The 13,346-nt window shown below is 23.6% G+C and overlaps 1 protein-coding gene and 1 pseudogene across 1 annotated transcript; both read right to left on the bottom strand.

The window, feature by feature from the left end:
* Nucleotides 1-853: 853 nt before the first annotated feature.
* Nucleotides 854-5,223, bottom strand: LOC132929417 (myrosinase 1-like; annotated as a pseudogene).
* A 1,515-nt stretch (nucleotides 5,224-6,738) lies between these two features.
* On the bottom strand, nucleotides 6,739-11,256 carry LOC132929416 (myrosinase 1-like). Its single transcript, XM_060994751.1, has 12 exons — nucleotides 11,164-11,256; nucleotides 10,997-11,089; nucleotides 9,534-9,805; nucleotides 9,316-9,450; nucleotides 9,087-9,209; nucleotides 8,768-8,957; nucleotides 8,436-8,533; nucleotides 8,221-8,362; nucleotides 7,705-7,847; nucleotides 7,487-7,621; nucleotides 7,086-7,189; nucleotides 6,739-6,950 (listed from the first exon to the last, which is right to left on the bottom strand). The coding sequence occupies exons 1-12, from the start codon at nucleotides 11,183-11,185 to the stop codon at nucleotides 6,824-6,826; spliced, it is 1,584 nt and encodes a 527-aa protein (XP_060850734.1). The 5' UTR covers nucleotides 11,186-11,256; the 3' UTR covers nucleotides 6,739-6,823.
* Nucleotides 11,257-13,346: the final 2,090 nt, after the last annotated feature.

The following is a 13,346-nucleotide window of genomic DNA, read 5'->3' as shown; positions in this document are numbered from 1 at the left end:
TTTAATGGTCTATTAAACATAACAGGGAACAGCGAGCTACCATAGGATATTATACATTTTATTATTTTTTTTAAATTTAATATAATTTATTTACTGTATTTAATATTAAGTTTAACATATCTATTAGATAACTACTTAATGGTGAGATACACTCAAAATATACTGTATATTAACTGTAACTTCCCAAGTTTTATCCCTATTAATGTTATTATCTACTTTTAAAATATTAAAGCTTGGGTCATATAATGCTATTGTTTATTTTATTAATATTAATAATATGAGCCATTGAGTCATATAATAATAATTGTAAGCCGGTAGACTAATCAATATATTTAGTTTATGTTATTAATGTACTCATTTTTATGCTTTAAGATAAATTGATTGTTATAAATCTTAAATAAATTAAATAAGCTTTTTAGTCCAGTTATTTCAAATTAAACACGATAGATAGAAGCGATTTTTTTTATATTTTTGATAAAAAAATTAAGTTATTGGACTCATATCGTAAAACTTGACTGTACCTATACAATTCTATAGGTATTTTGATAAAAAAACATAGTTTGGTACTTATAAATATATAAAAACATTTTTAAATATGCCTACAACATATTTTTAATTTTCGTTAGAGAAAATCAACGATATGTACATTTTTGTTTTAAGAAGTCGTAAAGATATCTGCATATTTTGATTTGATAGACATGAGGATTAAAATTATGATTTGAAAGGAATTACATCAATTATAAAGGTAAATAATAATATAACAATTTATATAATGTTTGCTAAGATATATATATTTATTTGCATGAAAAATATTAACAATATATTGCGTATTATTGAAGTAATATTCAAAGCATAATAGATACAATACGTATAACATAATAAAACGTACAATATAATAAATTACCCACCCATAACAATATGTACGTATTTTATTTTTCTATTTCATTCTACATGTTTTTCTTGCAATTTCTTCGTTTTGAACAATTGTTCAAAAAATGAAAAACTGTTTTTCTTTGTACGTGGTCTTGATTCGTCATTAAAGTCTACGGCATAAATTCCAAATCTCTTCCTATAGAATAAAATTATAAATATAAGTAGGTAGTATCGTACATAGTACAACTGTGCCAATAGTTAAGTAATATTTATGATGTGTCAAATTTACTAAATTACACATGCAAATTATGTATTCAAATTAAATGATTACCAATAGCCAAATGTGAATTCCAGTGTATCTATAAACGACCAAACACAGTATCCAAACACATTTATGTTTTCATCCAATGCTTCTAGTAATTTATTTAAAATGCCCTGAAAAAAAAATTACTTTTTCACTATCAGTTCATAAATTAGATGTTGGACATTGTATGATGTATATACATGATAAATTTAGGGCTAGGATTTCTATGCAGTAAAAATTGTAAGATATGCATATTATTTATCAAAATTTGCAAAAATATAAAAAAAAACACCTTTGATTATATAGGAGATTATACATAATGTTATATACAAAAATTCAAAACAATTTTTGTATTATTAATAGATTAGTTTCACCTATAAGACATCGTAAGAATTCAAATTATATTAAATACATTACATATAACTTACAGTATGATAAGCTATTTTTTTTTCACTTTCATCGATACCATCTTCCTCAGGAAATCCGTTCTCACCGATAAATATTTTTGGATTATTCATTTTCTCATTAATCCATTTCAGGCAATTTAAAAATCCTTCGAAAACCTTTAATCATATGAATTTATCGTTTCAACGATAAATAAAGTGGATTCATTTTTTAAATAGAAGAAAATATATTAATATTTTACTTCAGTTTGTGTAGTACTATGAAGGTCCATAAAATATCCTCGATCTCTTTTTTTAAGATTAAGTTCAGCAGCAAATTCTTCATCGGTCATTGGTCGCACTTTTACGCTGTTATAATAGTTGAATACAATAAAATCGAATGAACCTATAAAAATAATTTTGATATTTTAGTGTGATATTCAAAACTGCTTAAAATTATTTGAATCATCATTAGGGTAGTTTTTTTTACTTTTGTGGATACGAGGATAAAAACAAATTTTTTTGAGTTCAAATTTATATAAAAAAATTAATGATAAAATTGAAATGTGCAACAAGGAAGGACAATTTGTGTTTGACTGTTTTTAATGAAATTATTCTAAAAATCAGTAATAATGATATCTATTTGAACAAAAGTTTCAATACTATCAGTAATATATATTTTAAAACGTTGATAACGTAATGTGGTTGATTTAACAGAATAAAGATTATTCTGTAAATATTTTGTTATAATAAACAAAGAATTTGGACACATCTCATACAGTCATACCTTTAATTAATTCCTGTTCATATTCTGTAAACTGTGTAACTCGGTCGAGTCGTATTTTTTCTTTTTTGTTATTCTTAGGAATAGCCTCTAAAAATTCTTCTGGATACTGTCCAGTAGATAATATATGTGCTATTAAACCAAACTAAGCAGTAATCAATTATATTAATATATGAATATAGAAATGTGTTACGAATAACATTTTATTGAATAATTACAGTATAAATTCTTGCGGTTTCAGCAGATTTTAGATGTTCTGGATTATTTGGGTCTTTGGGGTAGAACCAAACTCCATCTATGGCTATACTTATTTGTCCTGATACAGATAAAGTATGGATTATCGCAGTTTGATAGAAAAGTACACAAAAATAATTATAAGTTGTAATTATTAACTATATTGATAATAAAATACACATATTGTGGTATAGAATATTTTACCTTTTTGTTTTTCTCTAAATTCATCATTGTATAATTTATAAACCAATGCATGCCAAGTTATGTAATGCTAGATAATCAGAAATTCTACTAAATGTTTGTTATTCTTGGTAACCGGGAGCAAAATGCTCAGAACCACATCCTTCAATCGATAGATGTATCTCTGCAGTTGTTGTCCAATATTTTACCTAATAGGTCAAAACTATTTGTTAAAACTTAAATAACACGTTATACTAAAAATAGTATATAAATATATTTATCATATTTATTTCATATGTATAAATAATAAATATACATACATAATTTTATATTATATGATTAAAATTTGCATATGTACTTACTCTGTCTCCAAAATTCTCGAAACAGATACTTGCATAAATTGGAAAAAAAGATAAGTAGTACAATTAGCTAGTCCTCCAATTGTATTGCAAGCTTCTATCATATCATAGCTGTACAAGGTTGCCTATATTATATTTTTAACGTAGGTACATAAGATATGTCGATATAATAGGGTTATATTTTTTGACCATATTTAAAAGTTTTTGATAAGAAAAAAATTGTATAACTACCATTGGTGTGATTCCATTTTCAATTAATTTGTCAATTACATTATTATAATATGCTATTCCGGCTTTTCCCAGTTTATGATCATGAAGTTTTGGAATAATTCTAGCTGGACTTATTGAAAATCGATAAACTTGAACCTGCAAATACATTTTAGTAATCTCATAATTATTTTTATAATTGTTAACTATTTAATATTTTATTGGAAACAGACACCCAATTCCTTGAGAAGTTTGACATCTACATCTGTTTTGTGGTACGTATCCGCTGCTACATCTCCGTTGAAATTAAAATGTGTACCGTCTTCAATCGCAGATGATGGAAATTTGAATACTCCCATTCCCTTAAATAAATCAGCTAATCTAGGTTTGACACCCTTCTGTATGTGTTTTTCGATTACTGATTCCGGTAAGTCTAAGAAGTATCTGAACGACTTGTTTGCTTCATTGGCATGAAAATAATGGTCCCAGGTTGATTCTCCCTTATCTATGATTAAAAATGTTTTAGTAAACTTCTATAAATAATATTTATGATAAAAAAATAAAGGATCAGTAAGCCCTACTACACAAAACACAAATTACAATCTTTATAGTAAAAGTACAAAACATTTTTCGAAATTAACCGTATATATACAATACTATAATTTATTTTTAATTTTTTTTAACTATATCTAAAAATATTATGTACCCACTACCTAGTGAAAAAATTAAAAATCATCATATATAAATAAATATTTAAAATATAGATCAGTTCAAAGATTAATAAAGATTATTCTAATTTAACGTGATTCAAAAGTAAAGATAATTAAAATCTCAAGTGGGTATATGTAAATATTATTTCAGAGCCTACATAATCGATGCATAATTGGTTTAATAACATTTATTAAATTAAATATTCTTTAGTATCCTTCTACCACAATATTTAGTAATATGCTGTTGATAGTTTCTCGCTGTACTTAATCTTGTACGTACCTAATCACTAGCTTTTATATTTAATTAAATTAATTACTCTTTAAAACCAGATTTTTTTGCATAGTTCGGCTACATGACTTTACAACGTTTTAATATTTTGTACGAATTTTAAATAATATTATTTAATCTTAAAACTATTTGCAATAATTAGCTTCTTAAATTGATTATATTACTAGATTTATGCAAAACATAGAAAAAAATATTTTTAATTTAATTAAAATAGGTAATTTGTAAATAGTTTGAATTGTAAATCATAGTAAGTATTTTTAGTATTGAAGTGAAACTCCGTTTCACTAAAATTAATAGTTTTATAATATTTATATCGAAAAGTTTTTTTGATTTTTAGGTAGGTACATATTACACTAGTTTTTGATGAACGCAAAATAGTGATAAATTTCATACCAAGCTATTTTTTTTTGTCAATATATATATTTTGCTTTAAAAATCTATCATTGAATAGACTTTCAATTAAAATTGAATATTTAATTTTAAAATAAATTTAATTTTTTATAGTTAAGACATTTGATACAAAATTTAAAAAAAAAAACTTAGTTTTAAATAATATAACTGTAGCAAAACATTTAAAAAAATGAGAAAATCAATTATAAAGAAACTTACCTTCATTCCAAGCACCTTCTACTTGGTAAGCAACAGTCGCAGTTCCTAGGAGAAAATCGTCAGGAAATTGCTTTGTTGAAACGAAACTGTCAGCTATATTTTTTTTTTTAATCGAATATATTAAACTTGTTATTTTTAGTAATTATTTAAAAATATATACTTACGGTTTGCTATATCATTTGCCATTTTTTTGAAGAGATGTAAATAATGTTTAACGAGTGTTTGAAAATGATTTAGATTGTAAGGATTTATTTCATAGAATTCAGTACAATCGAATAGACAAATATTAAAGAATATTATTCTAGTTTTACATAGACATATTTTTAATACCTATAAATATATGTCTATTATTATTGTCCATTCATCATATTTTTTTATAATGATTAAATTGATAAATGACTTTTACATAATAAGTATTGATAGATTACATACTCTCTAATTGGTATTCAAATAAAACTATTAAAATTTATTATATTTATATTTATTTGAACCTGTCATGCTGTTAGTGAAGATTATTGTTTATAATGCTTAGATAAACAAACAAATAATTATAATTTTTTAGTTTTGCGGTAATTTCAGACGTATTTGATATTAAATTACAGTTAATTATTTTTATACGAATTGTATTTTATATATTTATCAATTTAGGTTAATTAACAATAAAGTCCAAACAAATTAATCATTAACGTTATTATATTATTTCTAAATATTGTAAAAAATCAATTTTAATGAGCTTATTTTTGCGAGATATAACACTATATTTTTGTTTGTATAACAAAAACATATTTTTATAACATATAAAATCGGTAATATTTAAGCAATAAATATCTTGAAGAAATAGTCCTTTGTTTTTGTTTTTTTTTTTTTTAAGAAATGATAATATATCTTTATCTGTGCTACTGTTAAATTTGTACAAATTATTGTTATTATTAACTTTTATTTAACATTTTTTAATGGTCTATTAAACATAACAGGGAACAGCGAGCTACCATAGGATATTATACATTTTATTATTTTTTTTAAATTTAATATAATTTATTTACTGTATTTAATATTAAGTTTAACATATCTATTAGATAACTACTTAATGGTGAGATACACTCAAAATATACTGTATATTAACTGTAACTTCCCAAGTTTTATCCCTATTAATGTTATTATCTACTTTTAAAATATTAAAGCTTGGGTCATATAATGCTATTGTTTATTTTATTAATATTAATAATATGAGCCATTGAGTCATATAATAATAATTGTAAGCCGGTAGACTAATCAATATATTTAGTTTATGTTATTAATGTACTCATTTTTATGCTTTAAGATAAATTGATTGTTATAAATCTTAAATAAATTAAATAAGCTTTTTAGTCCAGTTATTTCAAATTAAACACGATAGATAGAAGCGATTTTTTTTATATTTTTGATAAAAAAATTAAGTTATTGGACTCATATCGTAAAACTTGACTGTACCTATACAATTCTATAGGTATTTTGATAAAAAAACATAGTTTGGTACTTATAAATATATAAAAACATTTTTAAATATGCCTACAACATATTTTTAATTTTCGTTAGAGAAAATCAACGATATGTACATTTTTGTTTTAAGAAGTCGTAAAGATATCTGCATATTTTGATTTGATAGACATGAGGATTAAAATTATGATTTGAAAGGAATTACATCAATTATAAAGGTAAATAATAATATAACAATTTATATAATGTTTGCTAAGATATATATATTTATTTGCATGAAAAATATTAACAATATATTGCGTATTATTGAAGTAATATTCAAAGCATAATAGATACAATACGTATAACATAATAAAACGTACAATATAATAAATTACCCACCCATAACAATATGTACGTATTTTATTTTTCTATTTCATTCTACATGTTTTTCTTGCAATTTCTTCGTTTTGAACAATTGTTCAAAAAATGAAAAACTGTTTTTCTTTGTACGTGGTCTTGATTCGTCATTAAAGTCTACGGCATAAATTCCAAATCTCTTCCTATAGAATAAAATTATAAATATAAGTAGGTAGTATCGTACATAGTACAACTGTGCCAATAGTTAAGTAATATTTATGATGTGTCAAATTTACTAAATTACACATGCAAATTATGTATTCAAATTAAATGATTACCAATAGCCAAATGTGAATTCCAGTGTATCTATAAACGACCAAACACAGTATCCAAACACATTTATGTTTTCATCCAATGCTTCTAGTAATTTATTTAAAATGCCCTGAAAAAAAAATTACTTTTTCACTATCAGTTCATAAATTAGATGTTGGACATTGTATGATGTATATACATGATAAATTTAGGGCTAGGATTTCTATGCAGTAAAAATTGTAAGATATGCATATTATTTATCAAAATTTGCAAAAATATAAAAAAAAACACCTTTGATTATATAGGAGATTATACATAATGTTATATACAAAAATTCAAAACAATTTTTGTATTATTAATAGATTAGTTTCACCTATAAGACATCGTAAGAATTCAAATTATATTAAATACATTACATATAACTTACAGTATGATAAGCTATTTTTTTTTCACTTTCATCGATACCATCTTCCTCAGGAAATCCGTTCTCACCGATAAATATTTTTGGATTATTCATTTTCTCATTAATCCATTTCAGGCAATTTAAAAATCCTTCGAAAACCTTTAATCATATGAATTTATCGTTTCAACGATAAATAAAGTGGATTCATTTTTTAAATAGAAGAAAATATATTAATATTTTACTTCAGTTTGTGTAGTACTATGAAGGTCCATAAAATATCCTCGATCTCTTTTTTTAAGATTAAGTTCAGCAGCAAATTCTTCATCGGTCATTGGTCGCACTTTTACGCTGTTATAATAGTTGAATACAATAAAATCGAATGAACCTATAAAAATAATTTTGATATTTTAGTGTGATATTCAAAACTGCTTAAAATTATTTGAATCATCATTAGGGTAGTTTTTTTTACTTTTGTGGATACGAGGATAAAAACAAATTTTTTTGAGTTCAAATTTATATAAAAAAATTAATGATAAAATTGAAATGTGCGACAAGGAAGGACAATTTGTGTTTGACTGTTTTTAATGAAATTATTCTAAAAATCAGTAATAATGATATCTATTTGAACAAAAGTTTCAATACTATCAGTAATATATATTTTAAAACGTTGATAACGTAATGTGGTTGATTTAACAGAATAAAGATTATTATGTAAACATTTTGTTATAATATACAAAGCATTTGAACACGTCTTATACCTTTAATTAATTTCTGTTCATATTCTGTAAACTGTTTAACTCGGTCGAGTCGTATTTTTTCTTTTTTGGTATTCTTAGCAATTGCCTCTAAAAATTCTTCTGGATACTGTCCAGTAGATAATATATGTGCTATTAAACCAAACTAAACAGTAATTAATTATATTAATATATGAATATAGAAATGTGTTACGAATAATATTTTATTGAGTAATTACTGTAGACATTCTTGCAGTTTCAGCAGCTTTTTGATGTTCTGGATTATTTGGGTCTTTGGGGTTGAACCAAACACCATCTATGGCTATACTTATTTGTCCTGATACAGATGATGTATGAATTATCGTAGTTTGATAGAAAATGCACAAAAATTATGATAAGTTGTAATTATTAGTGAGGTAATTATTATCAGTGTTGAATTGAGCCAAATAATATATAATGTAATTAATTATTCGAGTATGTATTTTATCAATCTTTTTGGCCAATAAATAATATTATTATTATTAACTATATTGATAATAAAAAACACATACTTTAGTTTATAATGTTTTACCTTTTTGTTTTTCTTTAAATTCATCATTGTATAGTTTATAAACCAATGCATGCCCATGAATAATGTTATGTAATGCTAGATAATCAGAAATTCCACTAAATATTGGTTCTTGGTAACCAGGAGCAAAATGCTCAGAACCACATCCTTCAATCGAAAGATTTATGTCTGCAGTTGTTGTCCAATATTTTACCTAATAGATCAAAACTATTTGTTAAAACATAAAGAAAACAGTATACTACAGTAGAATATTATATATTTATTATATTTATTTCATAGCTTTTATATTATATGATTATAATTTGCGGATGTAGGTACTTACTCTGTCTCCGAAGTTCTCGAAACAAACTCTTGAATAAATTGGAAAAATTGCAAAAGTAGTCCAACTTGCCATTCCTCCAATTGTATTGCAAGCTTCTATCATATCATAGCTGTACAAGGTTGCCTATATTATATTTTTAACGTAGGTCAAAAGATATGTCGATATAATAGGGTTATATTTTTTTGGACCATATTTAAACGTTTTTCATAAAGAAAAGTTGTATAAATACCATTGGTGTGATTCCATTTTCAATTAATTTGTCAATTAGATTATTATAATAAGCTATTCCGGCTATTCCCAGTGAATGATCATGAATTTTTGGAATAATTCTAGCTGGACTTATTGAAAATCGATAAACTTGAACCTGTTAATAACATTTAGTAATTTAATTATTTTTATAGTAACTATTAAAAATTAGAACTATTAAGTGTTTTATCGATAACTGACACCCAATTCCTTGAGAAGTTTGACATCTACATCTGTTTTGTGGTACGTATCCGCTGCTACATCTCCGTTGAAATGAAAATCTGTACCATCTTCAATAGCAGATGATGGAAATTCATATACTCCCATTCCCTTATATAAATCAGCTAATCTAGGTTTGACACCCTTCTGTATGTGTTTTTCGATTACTGATTCCGGTAAGTCTAAAAAGTATCTGAACTTCTTGTTTGCTTCATTGGAATGGAAATAATGATCCCAGATGGTTTCCGCCTTATCTATGAATCAACATGTTTTAATAAACTTCTATAAAAAATATTTATGATAAAAAAAAATAAAGAATCGATAAACTCTACTATACAAAACACAAGTGACAATCTTTATAATAAAAGTACTAAGCATTTATCGAAATGCTCCATATATATCATACATACAAAATATAATTTTTTAAATTTTTTTAATAATGTTGTTTTCGATTTATAAATTTTAATTATTTTAAAAATATCTAAAAAATAGTATGTACTCACTATCTAGTAAAAAAATAAAGAAATCATCATATTTTATTAATAAATATATAAAGTTATAGAATAGTTCAAAATGCCAAAGATTTATAAAGACTATTTAAATTTATCGTGATTCAAAAGTAAATATATTTAAAATCTTAAGTAGCTATATGTAAATATAATGTAATATTCTAATACATAATTTATGCATAATTGGTTTAAAAATATTTATTAAATTAAATATCTACTTTTTAGTATCCTGCCACAGTGGTATATATAGTAATATGCTTTTGATAGTTCCTCTCTGTAGTTGTTCTTGTACATACTTACTCACAAGCTTATTATATTTAATTTATTTAATTACTCTTTACTACCAGCTTTCTTTGCGTTGGTTCCGCTACATGACTTTAAACGTTTTAATATTTTATACGAATTGTATAAAATATTTTTTAATTATAAAAGAATTTGCAATAACTAGCTTTTTCAATTGTTTATATAACTAGATTTTTGAGAAAAATAGAAACAAAAATTTTTAATTTTTTTTTTTTTTCAATTAAAATAGTTAATTGTAAATAGTTGGAAATTTTAATCATAGCAATTGAGTATTGAAGTGAAACTGCGTTTCACCAAAATTAATAGTTTTATAATATTAAAAAATTAATTTTTATATCGAAATAGTTTCTCTAATTTATAGGTAGGTACATATTACACTAGTTTTTGATGAACGCAAAATAGTGATAAATTTCATAGCAAGCTATTTTTTTTTATCAATATATATATTTTGCTTTAAAAATCTATCATTAAATAGACTTTCAATTAAAATTGAATATTTAATTTTATAATAAATTTAATTTTTTATAGTTAAGGCATTTGATACAAAATTTAAAAAAATAAACTTAGTCTTAAATAATATAACTGTAGCAAAACATTTAAAAAAATGAGAAAATCAATTATAAAGAAACTTACCTTCATTCCAAGCACCTTCTACTTGGTAAGCAACAGTCGCCGTTCCTAGGAGAAAATCGTCAGGAAATTGCTTTGTTGAAACGAAACTGTCAGCTATATATATTTTTTTTTTAATCGAATATATTAAACTTATTATTTTTAGTAATTATTTAAAAATATATACTTACGGTTTGCTATATCATTTGCCATTTTTTTGAAGATATGTAAATAATGTTTAACGAGTGTTTGAAAATGATTTAAATTGTAAGGATTTATTTCATACAATTCAGTACAATCGAAAAGACGAAAATTGAAAAATATTATTCTAATTTTATATAGGCATATTTTTAATACTTATATACATATTTTTTGTACATTCGTCATTTATTTTAATAATAAAATTGATAAATGACTCTTACATAAAAAGTCTTAAATTGGTATTCAGATGAAATTATTAAAATTTATTGTATTTATAATTATTTGAACGTGTCTTTCTGTAAGTGAAGATTATTGCTTAAAATGCTTAGATTGATAAACAAATAATTTTAATTTTATAATTTTTCCGTAGTTTTAGACGTATTTTATATTTGAAAATAATAAATATGCTTAATTACAGTTAATTATTCTTATACGAATTGTATTTTATATATTTATCAATTTAGGTTAATTAACAATATAGTTCAAACAAATTAATCATTAACGTAATTATATAATTTCTAAATATTGTAAAAAATCATTTTTAATGAGCTCATTTCTGCGAGAGATATCACTATAGTTTTGTTTGTATAACAAAAACACAGTTTAATAACATTTAAAATCAGTAATATTTAAACAATAAATATCTTGAGGAAATAGTCCTTTGTTTTTGTTTTTTTTTTTTTTAAGTAAGAAATATTAACTTATCATTATCTGTGCTACTGTTAAATTTGTATAAAATATTGTTATTATTAACTTTTATTTTAGATTTTGTACTTGCAATTTCTTCGTTTTGAACAATTTGTGGAAAAATGAAAAACTGTTTTTCTTTGTACGTGGTCTTACTTTGTCATTAAAGTCTACGGCATAAATTCCAAATCTCTTTCTATATGATACAATTATTTATATATATAATTAATGTCGTACATAGTACAACTGTACCAATAGGTAAGTAATATTTATGTGTCAAAGTTACTAAATAACACATGCAAATTATGTATTTAAATTAAATGATTACCAATAGCCAAATGTGAATTCCAGTGTATCTATAAACGACCAAACACAGTATCCAAACACCTATATGTTTTCAATTTTCATCGAATGCTTCAAGTAATTTGTTCAAAATGCCCTGAAATAAAAATTACTTTTTCCATATAAGTTTATAAATGACAAATTAGAAATTAGATAAGGTATCTTATATGATATGATGTTATATACTTAATCCAAAAATTTGTTTATATTATTTGTTTAGTTTTACCTATAAAACATTGTAAGAATTCAAATTATACTAAATGCATTACATATAACTTACAGTATGGTATTCTACTTTTTTTTCACTATCATCAATGCCATCTTCCTCAGGAAATCCGTTTTCACTGATAAATATTTTTGGATTATTCATTTTCTCATTAACCCAATTCAAGCAATTTAAAAATCCTTCGAAAACCTTTAATCATATAAATTGAACGTTTCAACGATCAATAAAGTTGATTAATTTTTAAAATGGAAGAATAAATATTATCATTATACTTCAGTTTGTGTGGTACTATTTAGAACTTAGGTCCATGAAATATCCTCGATCTCTTTTTTTAAGATTTGGATCAGCAGCAAATTCATCATCAGTCATTGGTCGTACTTTTACACTATTATAATAGTTAAGAGTACAATATAATCGAATGATCCTGTAACATTATACATTTGATATTATAGTATGATATTTCAAACTATATAATAGGATTTTGAATCTCTGGCAAAAAAATAAAAAATTAAAATGGTTTAATAATTCTTACCTTTAATTCATTTTTGTTCTTTTTTGGTAAATTGTTTAACTCTGTATATTAAATTACAGTGAATTATTTTTATACGAATTGTATTTTATATATTTATCAATTTAGGTTAATTAACAATACAGTCCAAACAAATTAATCATTAACATTATTATATTATTTCTAAATATTGTAAAAAATCAATTTTAATGAGCTTATTTTTGCGAGATATAACACTATATTTTTGTTGGTATGACAAAAACATATTTTTATAACATATAAAATCGGTAATATTTAAACAATGAATATCTTGAGGAAATAGTCCTTTATTTTTTTGTTTTTTTTTTAAGTAAGAAATATTAACTTATCATTATCTGTGCTACTGTTAAATTTGTACAAAATATTGTTAT

This window comes from Rhopalosiphum padi, chromosome 4 (genome assembly GCF_020882245.1).
Source record: "Rhopalosiphum padi isolate XX-2018 chromosome 4, ASM2088224v1, whole genome shotgun sequence".
Lineage (NCBI taxonomy): Eukaryota > Metazoa > Arthropoda > Insecta > Hemiptera > Aphididae > Rhopalosiphum > Rhopalosiphum padi.
This window is presented reverse-complemented; position numbering and strand designations above follow the sequence as displayed.